A 19,775-nucleotide genomic window follows, 5' to 3' on the forward strand; every position below is an offset into this window, starting at 1 on the left:
GATTTCACCGTGTTAGCCAGGGTGGTCTTGATCTCCTGATCTCATGATCCGCCCGCCTTGGCTTCCCAAAGTGCTGGGATTACAGGCGTGGGCCACCACGCCCAGCCTTTTTTTTTTTTTTTTTTTTGAGCCAGAGTTTCGCTCTTTTAGCCCAGGCTGGAGTGCCATGGCACAATCTCGGCTCACTGCAACCTCCACCTCCCAGGTTCAAGTGATTCTCCTGCCTCAGCCTCCCAAGTAGCTGGGATCACAGGCGCCTGCCACCATGTCCAGGTAATTTTTGTACTTTTTTTTTTTTTTAGTAGAGATGGGGGTTTCACCACATTGGCCAGGCTGGTCTTGAACTCCTGACCTCAGGTGATCTGCCCGCCTCCCAAAGCACTGGGATTACAGGCGTGAGCCATGCGCCTGGCTAACATCTCTAAGTCTTAATAGGCATCTTTAATTTATGTCTAAAACTGAGCTTCTGTTACTTCTGTAAACTTGTTCCTCTTTGTCTTCTCCATTTCAATAAATGACAACTGCATCCTTCCAGAAACTCAATACAAAAATCTTAACTCTTTCCTTTCTTTCACAGCACATATCCCATCTATCAGCAAAACCTGCTAACTCTACTTGAAAAATATATCCAGAATTAGATCACGTGTAACCAGTCACTGCTACTCTCTAGCACAAACCACATTTTCTCTCACCTTGATTACAGTAATAGGCTCCAAACTAGTATTTCTGCTTTTGTCCTTGCCCAATCTACCACTATCTACTCAGCAGCCAGAGAAATGAAAATGTCAAAATATAAATCAGATCATGTCACCCTGGCCAAATACTCCAAAGACTTCCTATTTTGCTAAGTGTAAACACTAAAGGCCTACAAAGACCACCAGCAGTAGCAGCACCTGGGAGCTTGTTAGAAATAGGCCCTACTCCAGACCTACAAAATTAGAGTCTAAATTTTAATAGGAACCCCCAAGGTAATTCAAGTGCACATTGAAGTTTGAAAAGCACTTCCATAAAGCACCACAAAATAAGGACCCACCTCACCATTCCTCAGGCAAGCTTCTGTCTCAGGACACGTACGCTGTGATTCACTATGCCTAGAATGCTCTTCTCATACATATGCATGGCTCACTCCTTCACCTCTTTCAAGCCCTTACTCAAATGTCACCTTCTGTGTGAAGCCATCTGTGAACACTCAACCCCTTCCCCTCAATACACTCTATTCCTGCTTTCCTTTTACTTTTCTCTTTAGAATTTGTCATCACAAACTTAAAAATGGCATTTATGCATTATTTATTTATTTCAGGCCAGGCATGGTGGCTCATGCCTGTAATCCCTGCATTTTGGGAGGCCGAGGTGGAAGGATCACTTGAGCCCAAGAGTTCGAGACCAGCATGGGAAACACAGTGAGACCCCCATCTCTACAAAAAATAAAAATATTAGCTGATCACAGTGGCATACGCCTGCAGTCCCAGCTACTTGAGACACTGATGTGAGGGACTGTTTGTGCCCAGGAATGTGAGATTGCTGTGAGCTATGACTGCAACCTTGCACTTCAGTCTGGGCAAAAGAGCAAGACGTTGTCTCAAAAAAAAAAAATTTTTTTTCAGAAAGAAAAATTGAGTCTTTAAGTGAAAACAACAGATATACCTATAACTATCTACAATGCCATAACAATCCTTGACATTGATAAAAATCTTTCAAATTTTCTCATCTGATTCTCAATAACCCCATGAGCTGTGTAAAGCAAGTAATGATAAGCCCGTTTTAAAGGTGAGAAAATAAACATACTTCAACTCTCAAAGCATGGAAGTAATAATGTCAAACCTGGGACTGAAGTCTCAATTTTTAGTTCAAAACTCTACAATATCACACCTCCTCTTGCCAATGAAACTGAACCAGACTATGAAATCATATAGCCAAAATGTTATGCTAAGGGTACTAAGCTTTCCTAAACCATCCAGTGTCTATGCAGAATGAGAACAAATTCAGTTCACCCAAGTCACAATTTCAATTTGAGAAATAAGAATGCAAGCTACAGCTGGGCACAGTGGCTCACACCTATAATCCCAGCACTTTGGGAAGCTAGGGTGAGGGAATCACTTGAGCCCAGAGTTTGAGACCAGCCTGGGCAATACAGCAAGACGCTGTCTCTATTATAAAAAATAAAAATAAAAAATTTAATTAAAAAAAATTCCAGCTGCTCCCCGTTACTTGTAAGTCTAATCCCGTGTCTTAATAACATTCAGGAAGAATGTAGGAAATGAGCTGTTTCATTATATACATTAAGAAAATTCTTGTTGAGTTACAGTTGCTAGGAAAAAAGAGAAAATGGGAGAAAGGAAGATGGAACAAGTAAACGAATGAGAACTGAGTTCTAGAAACGAAAGTATAATTATTTTATACTGTTTTGAGTGCCCGGGTGATGTCATTTTGCAGTAGAAGAAAAAAAGACATACCTCCTCAAAATCCCAGCAATAGCTTCCCTTTCTTTGCATAGGTGAGGATGAACAGTTGTAATCCAAAAGGTTTCCCAAAAAGTTATTTTTAAAAAAGACATAGAAACAGAAGATCCATATGAAAAACAGATCCAATCTGGGAGGATGGACACTGTGTCTTCTAAATCTTGTGACCAAGGGCAACTGCTCACCGAGCGTCAGCATCTGAAGAAAGTGCTAACTGTGGATGTGTCTTCTCCAGAGATTAATACCTGCTGGGACAGAAGAGCAAGAAACAGAGAAAGAACTACTGAATGCAAATGACTGTCGGACAAACAATGACAGGCTGAGCATCCCAACTTTGAAAGGCCAAAACCCAAAATGCCCCAAAATCTGAAAACTTTTCGAGTCCCAACATGATGCTCAAAAGAAACACTCATTGGAGCATTTCAGAGTTCAGACTTTCCAACTAGGGATGCTCAACTGATAAGTATAACACAAATATTATGAAATCTGAAAAAATCTGAAATACTTCTGGTCTGAAGTATATCAGTTCTCAGGCTGCAATTTTTTTTTTTTTTTTTTTTTTGGAGACAGAGTTTTGCTCTTGTTGCCCAGGCTGGAGTGCAATGGCGCAATCTTGGCTCACTGCAAACTCCACCTCCCAGGTTCAAGTGATTCTCCTGTCTCACCCTCCCATGTAGCTGGGATAACAGGCGCTTACCACCATGCCAGGCTAATTTTTGTATTTTTAGTAGAGACTAGGTTTCATTCACCATGTTGGCCAGGCTGGTCTTGATCTCCTGACCTCATGATCCCCCCACCTCGGCCTCCCAAAGGGCTGGGATTACAGGCATGAGCCACCGCACTCAGCCTAAAATTTTTTACATTAACATTAGCGAAGAAAAAGTGATCACATGGAGGTAACACCAGTGACCACGCCCAGCTGCCACTGAGTTATCAATGACAGCAGTAAGCAAAAGTACACTTCGGCAGGTAATCCAGCTCTCTCTCTGATAATAGTAAAGAAAATATTAAAATCTATTTCAAGTTTTTTGTAGCAAAATGATGGTCACATCACACAACCAATCATAAAGATTTGTCTGTAGTCTGCCAAACAGAGCAACCATTCTGGCAACTTATAAAACAAATATTGTAGAACTACTAATGCAGATGTCCACTCTCAGCAGAAAATGTAGAATAATCATATAAAAAAATGTAGGTTTTGGCAGAGAAACTAAAAGTTAACATGAAAACAAAGTGATATAAATGTTAATATGACATATAGGGTGGTTTGTATACCCTTTTTAGCTAACATAAAGAACAAGAAATCTGTTACATTTTGGCAACAAATTAAGGCAGTATTGATACCTGCTACATCACTGCATTTCTATCAAACCACAAATTATAGAATATATAAAATGAAATACATTGGATGGAACTAGCAGTAGTCAAGACACAGAAGAAGGAAAGATGAGTAAATGTAAAGACACATCAATAAAAACCATCCAAAATGAAACCCAAAATATAAGACCAAAGAAAAACAGCAGAGCATCAGTAAGGTATGGGACAACTTCAAGAAACCTAGTAATATATATGTGATTGGAATCCAAGGAGGGATGTGTGAATATTTGGAGAAATAATAGCCAAAAATGTTCCAAACTGATGAAAAGTATAAACTCACAAACTCAAAAAGCTTAACAACAAGAGCAAAAAACTCAAAGAAAGTTTTATTCCACCAGGGAACAACAAAATCAAATTCCTTGAAACCAGACATAAAGAAAAATCTTAAAAGGAGCCAGAGGAATACGGAACGAGAGAAAACATTTACAGATTATCTATCATCCAGAATATACAGAGACCTCTTAAAACTCAAAACAAAAAACAACCTGATAAAACTGGGCAAAGGATATTTCTCTAAAGGAGATACATGAATGGCTGATAAACACATAAAAAGATGCTCAATATCATAAATCATTAGGGAAATGCAAATCAAAACTACAATCAGATACCACTCACACCCATTAGGATAGCTATGATTTAAAAAAAAAAAAAAACAGAAAATGACAAGTGCTGGCAAGGATATGGAGAAAGTGGGACCCTCGTGCACTGTTGATAGAAATGTACAATGGTACAGCCACTGGGGAAAACAGTATGGAAGTACCTAAAAAAAATGAAAAATAGAATTACCATATGATCCAGCAATTTCGTTTCTGGGTTTATAGAAAAAAGATTTAAAGTGGGGGTCTGTAAGAGATATCTGTACAGTCATGTTCACAGCAGCATTACTCATGATAGCCAAAAAGTGGAACCAACCCAAGTGTCATATATGGATAAGCAAAATGTGGTACATCATACACAATAGAATACTATGCAATCTTAAAAAGGAAGAACATTCTGAAAAATACTATGACATGGATGAACCTTCAGGACATTATATTAAGTGACAGGAGACAATCACAAAAAGACAAGTACTGTATGATTCCACTTATATGAGTTACTAGGGTAGTCAAATTCAAAGACAGTAGAATAGTGGCTTCCAGAGGTTGGGGGAGGGGGTCTGGGGAGTTAGTGTTTAAAAGAGTTTCCGTTTGCAAGATGAAAGGAGTAATGGAGATGGATGATAGTGATGGTTGTACAACATTATGAATGTATTTAACATTACTGAACAACACACTTAAAAATTGTTAAAATCAGCCAGGCGCGGTGGCTTATGCCTGTAATCCCAGCACTTTGGGAGGCCAAGGTGGGCGGATCACCTGAGGTCAGGAGTTCGAGACCAGCCTGGCCAACATGGTGAAACCTTGTCTCTACTAAAAATTAAAAAAAAAAAAAATTAGCCAGGCATGGTGGCACACGCCTGTAATCCCAGCTACTTGGGAGGCTGAGAAAGGAGAATCGCTTGAACCTGGGAGGTGGACGCTGCAGTGAGCTGAGATCGCACCACTGCACTCCACCCTGGGTGACAAAGTGAGACAATCAATCAATCAATCAATAAGGTTAAAATGGGCCAGGTGTGTTGGCTCATGCCTGTAATCATAGCACTTTGGGAGACCAACATGGGAGGACTGTTTGAGCCCAGAAGTTTGAGATCAGTCTGGGCAACATGGTGAGGCCCCATTTCTACAAAAAATTGTAAAAATTTGCCAGGAAATTTTTGCCAGGAAATTGCATCTGTGGTCCCAGCTATTCAGGAGGCTGAGGTGGAAGGATCACTTGAACCTAGGAGGTCAAGGCTGCAATAATCCATGTTCACACCACTGCGCTCCAGCCTGGGTGACACAGCAAGACCCTATCTCAAACACAAAGAAACAAAAAATGGTTAAAATGGTAAATTTTTAATTATATGTATTTTACCATATTAAAAAATATATTTTTTGGGCTGGGAGCGGTGGCTCACACTTGTAATCCCAACACTTTGGGAAGCCAAGAGGGATCAATCACTTGAGGCCAGGAGTTCAAGATGAGCCTGGCCAACATGGTTTCACCAATATGGTGAAACAACATGGTGAAACCTCACTTCTATTTTATTTTATTTTAGAAATAAAAAAAAAAATTAGAGAAAGAAAAAATATATTTTTTGAAAGAAAAATAAAAGCAGCCAGAAGGAAACAACCACACATTAAATACAGAAAAAATAAACCCAATGAAAGCAGATTTCTCATTGGAAACAATGCAGGCCAGAAGATGGTGAAACAGCATCATAAAGAAAACGTCAACAGTAATTACATATCCTTTGAAAATAGTTTCTAAAACTAAAAACAGAGTCTTCAGATAACCAAATACTAAAAGGATTCATTATCAGCAAATGTACACTACAAGAAACATCAGAAATCCTTCAATCAGAAGGAAAATCATACCACACAGAAACCTAGACCTATACAAAAGAACAAAGAGCACCAAAAAAAGGTAATATATATGAATAAACAAACTATAGATGCATACTGGACAAAGACTTTTATAATAGTATGAGCAGAATCATTTACATTATTAAAGAAAAAAACGGTATCAAGAATTTTCAGGCTGGGCGTGGTGGCTTACACCTGTAATCCCAGTACTTTGGGAGGGTGAGACGAGAGGATCGCTTGAGCCCAGGAATAGGAGATTAGCCTAGGCAACATAGTGCGAACCTATTTCTACAAAATAAAATAAAAAAAGAATTTATACGTATCTTCCAACATGCTTGTCTTCCACAAACTTCAAAGTACCCTGATTATTAGAACTCAGTTCCCATTACACTTTCCTATAAATCAGTCAATATTATTTCTTTATAAAATGAAGCTCTCAAGTACAATCTATTTGTCTGATAACAGAGTCTTTTGAAGAAATAAAATTAAAACTAAAATCTCATTGTTTCCAGCTTAGTATTCTACTACACAAACAGTGGTTTTCAAACACTTTGAAGGGCTTGCCTACAGAGAAATTTTTTTTGAGATTAAAAAAATGGTGGTCAATATATAATTTATCTATTTTTTTCACTGTCTCAATGGAACCCAAAAGTCATTTACAAATAAGCTACAGCAGGCCAGGCATAGTGGCTCATACCTGTAATCCTAGCACTTTGGGAGGCTGAGGCAGGCAGATTGCTTGAGCACAGGATTCAAAACCAGCCTGGGCAACATGGCAAAACCCATCTCTACAAAAAATGCAAAAATTAGCCAGATATGGTGGGACACACCTGTAGTCCCGGCTACTCGGGGAGCTAAGGCAGGAGGATCGCTTGAACCCGGGAGGTCCAGACCGCAGTGAGCTTTGACTGCACCACTGCACTCCAGCCTGGGCGACAAAGTCAGACTCTGTTTCTAAATAAATAAATAAATAAGCTACAGCAAAGAATGTTCCTTGTTTTCTTTTTTTTTTTCTTTTTTTTTTTGAGACTGAGTCTCACTCTGTCGCCCAGGCTGGAGTGCTGTGGCTGGATCTCAGCTCACTGCAAGCTCCGCCTCCCGGGTTCCCGCCATTCTCCTGCCTCAGCCTCCCGAGTAGCTGGGACTACAGGTGCCCGCCACCTCGCCCGGCTAGGTTTTTTTTTGTATTTTTTAATAGAGACGGAGTTTCACCGTGTTAGCCAGGATGGTCTCGATCTCCTGACCTCGTGATCCGCCCGTCTCGGCCTCCCAAAGTGCTGGGATTACAGGCTTGAGCCACCGTGCCCGGCCCCTTGTTTTCAAGAAATCTGAAAAACAATAGGCTTCAATGAATTGGTCAGGTTGCCCCAAACTGGCAAAAGAAGAAAACTTTTGTCAAGTCTTCCTGAAGAAAGTGAATTTGTCAAAGCAAAGGTGTCAAAGCAATCGCTGCAAAACAAAGCTTTGGGGTCAGGTGTTGAAGTAGAAAAACGATCACCTGACGTCAGGAGTTCAAGACCGGCCTGGCCAACATGATGAAACCCTGTCTCTACAAAAATTAACCAGGCATGATGGCGGGTACCTGTAATCCCAGCTACTTGGGAGGCTGAGGCAGGAGAATTGCTTGAACCCAGGAAGCGGAGGTCGCAGTGAGCTGAGATCACACCATTGCACTCCAGCTTGGGTGAGACAGACAGACTATGTCTCAAAAAAAAGAAAAAGGAAAACAATATTTGATGCTATTCCATTATACTTCAAACCTGAGGGAATGTGGTTAGTAAGAATAAAATCTCTGTAACATCACTGGTGCCAAATAGATTACAGAATGGGAATCCTGCCTACTATCCCTCTGAATACATAATGGGCTTTCTTTTGTTTGTTTGTTTTTTGTGTTTGTTTATTTATTGAGACAGAGTCTCACTCTGTCATCAGGCTGGAGTGCAGTGGCACAATCTCAGCTCACTGCAACCTCCGCCTCCTGGGTTCAAGCAATTCCCCTGCCTTAGCCTCCCGAGTAGCTGGGATTACAGGCACCCACCACCACGCCCAGCGAATTTTTGTATTTTTAGTAGAGATGGGGTTTCACCATGTTGGCCAGGATGGTCTCGATCTCTTGACTTCATGATCCACCCACCTCAGCCTCCCAGGCTGATTACAGGCATGAGCCACTGTGCCTGGCCTGAATACAAAATGTTAAACGCAATTCATACACTCGGAGACTGCCTGAGACCACTAGTAGACCTCATAACCCAACTGCACAGTGAGAGACCACTTGCTGCTCTCAGACAGGTAACTGAATGGTTCACATAACTCAGGATGTTCTTCTGACAGAATTCTAGAGGAAGGCTACCTACTGTTACCCTGTCTGGACCAAAATTCTTTATTCTATAAAGACAACAAGAAAATTATGTGATTTCAGTATTCACTAAGGAATACCATATTCCAGGAGAAAGTAGCATTCTTTCAGCTCTTTATCCAAAGTCAAGCCACTGGGTAACTTTCTGCTTTATATGATAATAAACTTAACAAAAGAAATACAGTGGTTACATACATACTCAAGAGAATTGAAAACATATGCTCAAACAAAAGCTTATACAAGAATATTCAAGGCAGCATTATTCATAATAGCAAAAAAGTGGCATTATTCAAAACAGCCTACTGATGAACAGGTACACAAAATGTGGTATATTCACACAACAGAATATTACTATGCCATAAGAAAGGAATACTTGCTACAACATGCATGAATAAAAACACTGTGAAGTGAAAGAAGCTAAAAACAAAAGGGCAGGCCGGGTGCAATGGCTCACGCCTGTAATCCCAGCACTTTGGGAGGCTAAGGCGGACGGATCACTTGAGGTCAGGAGTTCAAGACCAGCCTGGCCAACATGGTGAAACTGTTTCTACTAAAAAAAAAAATTTTAAATTAGCCAGGTGTGGTGTGTGCACCCGTAATCCCAGCTACTCGGGAGGCTGAGGTGGGAGAATCCTGGGAACCCGGGAGGCAGAGGTTGCAGTGAGCCGAGATCACGCCACTGCACTCCAGCCTGGGAGACAGAGTGAGACTCCATCTCAAATAAAATTAAAATATACAATACAATACAATACAATACAATACAATACAATACAATACAATACAATACAATACAATACAATACAATAAAAACACAAAAGGCCAGGTATTATATGATTCCATTTATGTGAAATGTTTAGAATAGGCAAACCCATAGGACAAAAATCAGACTGTGGTTGCCAGGAAACAAAGAGATGGACTGCTTAATAGGTATGGGGTTTCTTTTTGGGGTGAAAATGTTCTAGAGTTTGACAGCAGTGGTGGTTGCACGTTACACTGTGAATGAAGTAAAAGCCACTGAACTGTACATTTAAAATGGTTAACTACATATTTCAAATCACAAATTGTATGTTATGGGAATTTTACTTCAAGAAAAAAAAAAAAATACTGGGCTGGGCGCGGTGGCTCATGCCTGTAATCCCAGCACTTTGGGAGGCTGAGGAGAGCGGATCATGAGGTCAAGAGATCAAGACCACCCTGGCCAACATGGAGGAATCCCATCTCTATTAAAAATACAAAAATTAGCTGGGCATGGTGGCACGCACCTGTAGTCCCAGCTACTCAGGAGGTTGAGGCAGAAGAATCACTTGAACCTGAGAGGTGGAGGTTGCAGTGAGCCAAGATTGCGCCACGGCACTCCAGCCTGGCGACAGAGCGAGACTCCATCTCTCCAACAACAACAAAAAAAAATTCTAAATGTTAGTTATCTTGTACCTGTATCTCCCACTAGTTAACAAAATACTGTGAGCATTAAAAAAAAGACCACTCAAAAACACTTTTTAAAATATTACATATTGACATTCTAAGAAAGGCAAAACTATAGAGACAGTTAAAAGATCAGTGAGGTTGCCAGAGGCTGGTGTGAGGAAGCAAATCGGTGAGACAGAAACTTTCTAGAGCTGTGGAACTAATCTGCAGGATACTGTAATGTTAAATATAAAATACTAGAAGTCTGTCAAAACCCAGAGAAATTTATTTCACAAAGAATAAACTTTAATGTGTGCAAATTATTAAATAATTAGGAGATAAAGGTATCTCAGCAAAAAATGCAGACTGTGACAAAAATCTAAATCTATTACAAACATATGAGACGACTTCAGGAAGTCAGCAGGGAAAGCTGCTAACCTAAAAAACATTAGAAATGACTGCTATCGGCTGGGCGCGGTGGCTCAAGCCTGTAATCCCAGCACTTTGGGAGGCCGAGACGGGCGGATCACGAGGTCAGGAGATCGAGACCATCCTGGCTAACACGGTGAAACCCTGTCTCTACCAAAAAATACAAAAAACTAGCCGGGCGAGGTGGCGGGCGCCTGTAGTCCCAGCTACTTGGGAGACTGAGGCAGGAGAATGGTGTGAACCCGGGAGGCGGAGCTTGCAGTGAGCTGAGATCAGCCACTGCACTCCAGCCTGGGCGACAGAGCGAGACTCTGTCTCAAAAAAAAAAAAAAAAAAGAAAGAAATGACTGCTATCTATAAAACTAAAGGCAAAAAGAACTATCCATGAGTTTCTAGTTGATAAACTAGTTTCCCACAGGTATACAGATTAACAGTTCTGAAACCACTATACATGTATGCTGGAATTGAATAATCAATTCTGGCAGATGGTGGGAGGCAGGTTTTTCACTGGTGAAGCAGGAGGTTACATATAAGCAAGGTAAGGTTAGAATAACACATGTGGTAATGAATTAGAGTTGGACACATCATGAAGTCATGTTTAGCTTAATAAAGATAGTTACATATAGAAATATATATAGATATGTGCATATACACAGGTTAATATGTATACATATATTTCCTTCCTCTGTCAACTGAGAGGGCCTAGAAGCAACAACACTTCAGTACCAACAAGCACACCTATCACCCAGATCTTGGTTTGTAACACCATTCTTCAATAAAAAGTACCAGGGCTCCTTGAGAACTGACTGTTTACAGGACTGGAGCAGAAAATATACAAGATGAACCTTAGAGCATCTTACGTTGCCAGAAAGTAAGAAAGTACACATACAATCATGGAGGTATGTCAAAGAGAAAGGATACAGGAACCAACTTAAAGAGCTCCCAATGGCCAAAGCTGAAACCATTTAGCAATGAAATTTAAGTAGATACGCCACCCGTAAGGAGGTAGAACATAACTCATCACCACTAAGTGTAGGCTGTACATAGTGACGATTTTCCAGAGTATAGTAGGAAAGAGAAGAAGAAAGAGTAACTTCACAGAAAACACTGCCTCAAGCCAGAAAAGCAAGGTTAACATCAACACTGATAAGTCATACTGGGAGTATACATCCCTAATATGTGATGAGAATGACACTTTACCCCTGTGGTCTTCCTTCCAAAAGCATATTACATTATTGGCCTAACCACAAGAAAAACAACAGATAAATCCCAAAGAACATTCTATAAAAATACCGGACCGTGGCTGGGCACAGTGGTAATCTCAGCACTTTGGAAAGCTGAGGGCGGATTGCTTGGTTCTAGGAGTTCGAGACCAGCCTGGGCACCATGGTAAAACCCCATCTCTACAAAAAGTACAAAAATTAGCAGAGCATGATGGCACCCATCTGTGGGCCCAGCTACTCTGGACGTTAAAGTCAGAGGATCACTTGACCCCAGAATGTTGAGGCTGCAGTGAGCTGAGATCGTGCCACTGCACACCAGTCTTGGTGACAGAGGGAAATCCTGTCTCAAAAAAACAAACAAAACCTGACCAGTAATCTTCAAAACTGCCAAGGTCATTAAATACAGGGAAAGTCTGAGAAATTGTCACAACCAAGAGGAGCTGAGGAGACATAATTACTAAATGTAATGCGGTATCGTGGATGGGATCCTGGGATCCTGGGATAGTGAAACAACATTAAGGAAAAACCTGTGGAAACCTGATAAAGTATGGTCTCTGTGATAATGTATCAATACTGGTTTATTAATACTGACAAATGATCACAGGAATGTAAGACGTTAATAACATGGGAAACAGTGTAGGATAGGCAGGAACTCTGCACTATCTTCGCAATGTTTCTGTAAATCTAAACTTTAAAGTCTATTTTTAAAAATTATAACAAATTTATGATCAACTGCATCCCTGGAATTTTATTCAGTGCATCTAGGACACAAAAGATACTTAAAACAGGGTCTTTGCCTTCAAGAAGCTTGTTGTCGCAGTGTGAAGTCAAATGCTCATGAAACTAGTATAAAATACAAAAATAAGAAAAAATTAAATTGAAGAGTAAACACAAAAGTATATTAAGAATATAAAGAAGGTCTAGAATTAGCAGGAAAGACTTGCTCAAGGAGATAAAACTTGAGTTTGTACCTTAAAATGTACTTCAGAGTAGCAAAATTTAAAAAAAAAAAAAAAGATAAAAAAGATAAACTAGCTCACTTACAAGAACAACCAGAAGGATGAAAAAATAAGAAAAAGCTAACAGAAATTACAATGGCTGGGGCATGGTGGCTCATGCTTACAAACCCAGCACTTTTGGAGCCCAAGTCAAGGAGGATCACTTGAGGCCAGGAGTTTGAGACCAGCCTAGGGAACATATGAGACCCCGTCTCTCTCTATAACATCTTTAAAAAAAGAAAAATAAAAACGTTTAGCTCTGCAAAGTGAAGACTTAAATGGGAGACATAACAGCAGTGCTCAAACACTTTAAGGGTCATGTGGCAGAACAAACAGAGTTACATCATATAACCATTTAACTTAGAAGCCAACCTCTGGCAGAATGTGACCAATGCTCAAAGACAGAGAGGGACAGCTGTTCAGTGGAGTCACAACAGGAAATGCCAATATGGAAAGACAGGAAACAGGTGGCTAAGTTCTCTACAACTTTTCAAAGGACAGCATGTATGTGAGCCCAAAGAAGTAAAAATCAGATTCAAATGTTTACTGACTATCTTAAGTGCCGGGCTCTTTCAAATACATTATTTTGTTTAATATTCACAACATATCTATGAGCATGGATTAATGTAATAGAGACAACATAAAAATAGAATTAAACCCTGCATGGAAACAGGAACATATCAAAATTCTACACCATCCCCCACTCTCTGATAGGGACTCCACAGCAGTTTTAAAAAGCCAAATAGTCTGAAGGCCCAGATATCTATATAATAATTTATTTCCTCTTGCTCTTTCCCCCAGTCAAGCTCTGTGGCTCTCAGCCTTTAATATTCGTAAGAATTTTATACAACTATATATACAAAAACATTCATACCATACTTTTTGAGCAATTTATGGAATTCTCAAGGAGAGTGTTCATCTTATGGGATTTTTGTCTCATGCACTAACTTGAGGACCTAACCCTGGGATGAGGTGAAACTCCACTGCAGTCTTACTCCATGGGTACTGTAAGGCAGGATCAGGAAGAGGAGAGAGAAAAGTACCATCTTATTACATGAAGAAGAACATTCTAACAAAGACATAAAGGTAAGAATGACATGCTATGTGGGGAAGTTCAACGCTGGAAAACAAGAGCAGCTCATCTGCGCCTGCAGACCTTTGCACTCACAGTTTCATTTACCAGGAAAGCACTCCCATTTTTCAGGTCACAACTCAAATACCTTCTCCTTAGTGAGGCCTCCTCTCACTAAGTAACCCTCCACCCACCTTTCAGTCATTCACTTGTCACATCAGCTTGTTTTATTTTCTTCATAATTCATATTAGGGGTCAGCAAACTTTTTCTATAAAAGGCTAAACTATAATCTATAGGCCAAATCCACCTTGCCCCGTTTTCTATGGCCAAGAATGGTTTTACATTTTTAAATGGCTAGGGGAAAATATTTTTAAAAACTCATAATATTCTGTGACATGTGAAAATTTTATGAAATTCAAATTTCAGTGTCCCAAGTTTAACTGGAACATAAACATGTTTGTTCATGAACTGTCTGTGGCTGCTTTTGTACTAAAGCAGAATTGAGTAGTTGCAAAAGAGATCATATGGCCCAAAAACCCTGATATGTACTATACTTTCTGGTCCTTTACCAAAAAAAGTTTACTAACCACTGATTTATACCATTATCTGAAATGATCCTATTTGCTTGTTTGTTGTATATTCCTCATTCCCATACATACAGAATAAAGTTTAATTAGGGAACAGGCCTTGTCTGTTTTGTCCCAACAATGTAGCTCAGTACTTAGAAAACATCCTGAAACAAAGTAAGGGCTCAATAAGTATTTGATGAATAAATTAATGAATGGTCCCTAATTGCCACTCTGAGGAGCTTAAACCTAAGTAAGCCCTGAGCCATTATATGTTCTGTACATTTATGAGAGGCATAAGTAGTCTTGCAGAAAAGGGGAAATACTCTACCATCAAGAAGGACCAAAGTAATGGTGGTTGGTCACCAACTAGTCTAGGGCACTGGGGCTCTTCATCAAATTGTAGACTACAGGTTTTTGTGCTCATAAAAAAGTCCTACTGCAAGGTGTCACAACACTGTCAGCAGTCTGTGCTTCTGTTTACCTTAAGATGCAAATGCTCTGAGAAATCTCATTCTTATACATAGTACACAGCACCTACACCGTATCAAATCTTAATCAATGCTCATAATTATAACAGATCTCCATCACATGCTAATGAATTTTTAATGTCTAAAATTTTCCTATGCTGTTGATCAGCAATCTATAAGCAGTTCAAAACTCTTTAGAAATTAAAAGGTTACCACCCACAGACCAGAAGCAGTTTTTTAATCTTTCTACACTAGCCAGAGAGTGGGTGTGTGATTGCAAAAAAAATACAAGCCAACTCTGTTGGTAGAGGACAAGGTTATTGTTAAGTTAAAATGCCATCTATAAACATTGTTTTGTCACATGACACTAGTAAAACTACCACCTACTCACAATTTGAGTTTCGATCTTCTAATATACAGAGAAAAAAATGTATCTATCTCCTGGAACAAATCAAAATTTTGTTTTATTTTAAAGCAGCTATCTGATATTTAAGCCCTGGATTGATTTTTTTTAAAGAACAGAATAAGCTAATTTAAGAATTCAGACTTTTTATAGAGATGCTTATAGTACAGGTACCTCTGATGGCTAGGCTCTACCCAACACTAACATGTAACGTGTCACAAAAGCCAACGGGCGTTGGGGGGGGCCGGGGGTAGCCAACAGCTCAAGTGAGCTGCTTCACTTAGCAGCAGATTCACCTGGGGATTCCTCACCAAGAATGTTGTTAAGGGACGAACCAAACCAACCACGAATGATACCCCTTCACCGAGGCTGAAAAAGCAGAGATTCGCAAGCTATAAACCGATCTCTGGCCCTTTAGGGAAGGTGCAACTCGCTGCACCCCTTTCTCCTATCCTACAGGGGTTAACAGGGGGCATCCTGAGGCCAAGCCCAGCCAGCTAGCTACTTCTCACATCCCACCTCCCACCATCTTTTCTCCCCAGTACGCCGGGCTCCCTCCTCCCCTCGAACGACAGTTCAAAATCAAAACAAAAGGTGCAAAACTGGTTTCAGGTGGAAATGGCTGAGTCCTGGTGGCTAACTTCTGGGACGCCATGGCGATCGAGGGCTCCTAAAACCCCAGACCCCGACGGGAACCGGCTCCTAACAGTCCCTCGGGCCTCGGCCCGACTTCTCACACGCCCCTCCCCACCTCGGCCCCGGGATGCTGGGAAGGGGACGAGGCGAGGGGCTGGAGAGGGAACCCCAGGTCAAAATGACAGCGGAATGAGCCGGGAAAGGAAAGAAGCCCAGTGGGATGCTGGGGGTCGAGTCCTAGGCCCGGGGCTTCAACCTCGAACGGGGGCGACGGCGGGTCCGAGCCCCGACAGGCCGCGAGCGGGAGGCCAGGCCCGCGTCCGCTGCGCCGCCGGGCCACGCTCCCTCACGATTGTCCCCACCCACCGCGGAGGGCCGTGAGGGGGCCGCGACCGGCGCCAGCGTCCGGGGCGGGGGCGCTCACTCACCGGCGGGGAGGGGAGGAGCAGCCGGCGTCTCCGCCAGCGCCGTCGCTCGAGCTCAAGCGCCAGCTCCTTCCACTGCGGCCGCAGCACCCGGTCCATCCCCCACAACCACCCCCCCTCCCGACCCTCCCCCCGCGCCGCCTCAGCCGCCGCCACCTCAGTCACCGCCACCGCCGCCGCCGCTTCAGCCCCGGCGCGGGAGCGCGAACCGGCGCGAGGAAGCGAGAACGCGCGCGCCCCCTCCGCAGCCGCCACCGCCCACAACCTCCGCCCCCGGCCGGCGGCGCACGCGCAAGGGAGCGGGCGGACGGGCGCGCGCACGCCGCAGGGGGCGGGGATGGGCCCTGGAAGGCGTGGCCCCGCCCCTAGCCCGCCTACCCACGCGGTCGCTGGGCTGGGTGAGCTGCGCCGCTGCAGGTAGTGCTGAGTTGCTCCAGGTGATCTCCTCCTGGCAAAAAGCTCTTGGAACCGAGCCACCCTCGCCCTAGGAGCAACGCCCGTGAATAATATGGGGTTTCGTCGGATTTCTGCGCGCCGCTCTGGATCACACGTTTGTTCTCCCTAGTTGGGTCGCAAGGCCTTCCTTCGTTCCACCTAGCAGGCTGCTTGGAAAAGGGCAGAGACTGTCATTATTTTGCACCAGGTATTACCACTGAAGGAATCGTAAGCAGCCACCAGCCTATCCCTTTATAATTCCCATTTTCCTAATTTATTTTATTTTTATTACTTATGTAATGAGACTTCTTCCGTGTTCAAGGAGCTGGGAGTACCATATGGGGTCAACGGAGTCCCTGACCTCATGAAATTTGAGATCTGGTGGAGAAGGAAAACATTCATGGGAAAATCAGACAAAATTAAGTTTTCAGCTAGTAAAAATCTTCTGAGAGGTATATGGTACTGAGAGAATCTTTATGGAGGAATTGATTTAGTTGAGGATGAAGAGGGTAGAATCTGAGAAATTGAGTTGGGAGGAGTTAGTTGCTCCATGGGGTGAGGTCTTGGCATGGCCAGAATGGAGAGCGCTAAAGAACATTCAATGTGGAGTAGACTGGGAGTGTGGGAAGAGGTAGGCAAGAACAGGTGAGGAGGCCGGGCGCGGTGGCTCAAGCCTGTAATCCCAGCACTTTGGGAGGCCGAGACGGGCGGATCACGAGGTCAGGAGATCGAGACCATCCTGGCGAACACGGTGAAACCCCGTCTCTACTAAAAAATACAAAAAACTAGCCGGGCGAGGCGGCGGGCGCCTGTAGTCCCAGCTACTCGGGAGGCTGAGGCAGGAGAATGGCTTAAACCCGGGAGGCGGAGCTTGCAGTGAGCTGAGATCCGGCCACTGCACTCCAGCCCGGGCGACAGAGCCAGACTCCGTCTCAAAAAAAAAAGAACAGGTGAGGATTGGGAACTTATTTATTTATTTATTTATTTATTGAGACAGAGTCTTGCGCTGTCACCCAGGTCACCCAGGCTGGAGTGCAATGGCTTGATCTCAGCCCACTGCAACCTCCGCCTCCTGGGTTCAAGCGATTCTCCTGCCTCAGCCTCCGGAGTAGCTGGACTACCGGCGCGCACCACCACACCTGACTAATTTTTGTATTTTTGTTAGAGACAGGGTTTCGCAGCCTTGACCAGGCTGGTCTGGAACTCCTGACCTTGTGATCCGCCCGCCTTGGCCCCCCAAAGTGCTGGGATTACAGGCGTGAGCCACCGCACCCGGCCGGATTTGGGACTTTACTCTGAATGCTTGAGATAAGCCATTCAGGTATTTTTCAGCAGGGTTGCCGGGGAAAGCACTTGATTATTATGTCTGTTTTTTGTTTTTGAGAGGCAGACTGGAGTGCAGTGGCCGATCTTGGCTCACTGTGTTGGAACCGAACTCTCGATTCCCCCCTGGGCAGGGGTCGCTGCGAAGGATCACCGACACGAGATTCACAGCAGAGTTATTTATTGCTAGCGCGCTAGGGTCCCAAGCTCTAAGTTGGCCCTGGGACCCCGAACGCTTATTACAGGCTGTTTATATAGGCAAACACAAGTTCAAACAAAGCTTGAGGCGCAAGATGATTGGGTCTGGCCATGGCCTGAGCAAGGTGTCTGGTTCTGATTGGTCGGGGCTTGACCTTATGGGTTTCTTTCCTGGAATGGTTGAGGGCTGGACCTCATGCGATACTTTGGAACATTGGGGGGCTATCCATGGCCATCTGGTGTCAATTTTTTTTAAGTTTTATGAGGCCTAGTTTCAACTGCAATCTCTGCCTCTCAGGTTCAAGTGATTCCCCTGCCTCAGCCTCCCTAGTACCTGGGACTACAGGCGCATGCCACCACACACAGCTAATTTTTTTTGTATTTTTGGTGGAAACGGAGTTTCACCGTGTTGGCCAGGATAGTCTTAATCTCCTGACTTCATGATCCACCCGCTTTGGCCTCCCAAAGTGCTGAGATTACATGCGTGAGCCACCTCACCCCCATCCCATTATGTCTGTTTTTAAGTTACTTAGATAGCAATGTGAAGAGTGGTCTGATGAGAGTCTCAAAGTTGGGGCTGGGAAGCCAGTTAGGAGGCCACTGGCCAGGTAGTCAAGGCAAGGCAGGAGGGTGGTGGCAGAGAAGAGCACTATTTAGTGGTAAAATGACAGGACTTGGCAATGAATTGAATGAGGAGTAAAGGAGACGGAGGTGGCAAGGTTTACTTATATTTGAGGTTGGTGGAGGATGCATTTATAGATTTCAGAAGCACTGAAGGAGCCACGTGAGGTAACTCAAAATGGATGATAAACCTAAATTTAAAAGCTAAAACTATAAAAAAAATTTTAGAAGAAAACATAGAAAAAGTATTTGTGACCTTGGGATAGGCAAAGATTTCTTAGGACACAAAAAGTATGAACCATAAAAAGTGATTTGTGGCCTGGCTCACACCTGTAATCCCAGCACTTTGGGAGGCCAAGGCAGGCAGAACACTTGAGCTCAGGAGTTCAAGACCAGCCTGGGCAACATGGCAAAATGCTGTCTCTACAAAAAATACAAGTTAGCTGGGCTGTGCCTGTAGTCTCAGCTACCTGTGGGGCTGAGGAAGGAGGATCACTTGAACCTGGGAGGTAGAGGTTATAGTGGGCTGAGATGGTGCCACTGCACTCCAGCCTGGGTGACAGAGTGAGACCCTGTCTCAAAAAAAAAAAAAGCGGTTGATAAGTTGAACTCTATCAAAATTAAAAACTGGTACTCTTTGAGCGACACCATTAAGAAAATGAAAAGGCGGCCGGGCGCGGTGGCTCAAGCCTGTAATCCCAGCACTTTGGGAGGCCGAGACGGGCGGATCACGAGGTCAGGAGATCGAGACCATCCTGGCTGACACGGTGAAACCCCGTCTCTACTAAAAAAATACAAAAAAAAAACTAGCCGGGCGAGGTGGCGGGCGCCTGTAGTCCCAGCTACTCGGGAGGCTGAGGCAGGAGAATGGCGTGAACCCGGGAGGCGGAGTTTGCAGTGAGCTGAGATCCGGCCACTGCACTCCAGCCTGGGCG

The 19,775-nt window shown here is 43.2% G+C and overlaps 1 protein-coding gene across 12 annotated transcripts in view; it reads right to left on the reverse strand.

Annotated features, from left to right (window-relative positions):
• Positions 1-16,351, reverse strand: part of TMCC1 (transmembrane and coiled-coil domain family 1) — a 251,753-nt gene extending 235,402 nt beyond the window's left edge. For 6 of the 12 annotated variants that reach the window (XM_025376300.1, XM_025376297.1, XM_025376299.1 and 3 more), the window contains exons 1-2: positions 16,267-16,348; positions 2,454-2,704 (exon numbers count right to left, since the gene is read on the reverse strand). Coding sequence is in view for 1 of the 12 variants with exons in the window: in XM_025376305.1 (XP_025232090.1) it covers positions 2,454-2,657 (204 nt within the window). In the remaining 11 variants the exon portion in view is untranslated. Of the gene's footprint in view, positions 1-2,453; positions 2,708-15,953; positions 16,191-16,266 lie in introns of those variants that run through there. The other 6 variants (XM_025376305.1, XM_025376311.1, XM_025376295.1 and 3 more) reach the window with 3 other exon arrangements.
• Positions 16,352-19,775: the final 3,424 nt, after the last annotated feature.

Source organism: Theropithecus gelada, chromosome 2 (genome assembly GCF_003255815.1).
Source record: "Theropithecus gelada isolate Dixy chromosome 2, Tgel_1.0, whole genome shotgun sequence".
Lineage (NCBI taxonomy): Eukaryota > Metazoa > Chordata > Mammalia > Primates > Cercopithecidae > Theropithecus > Theropithecus gelada.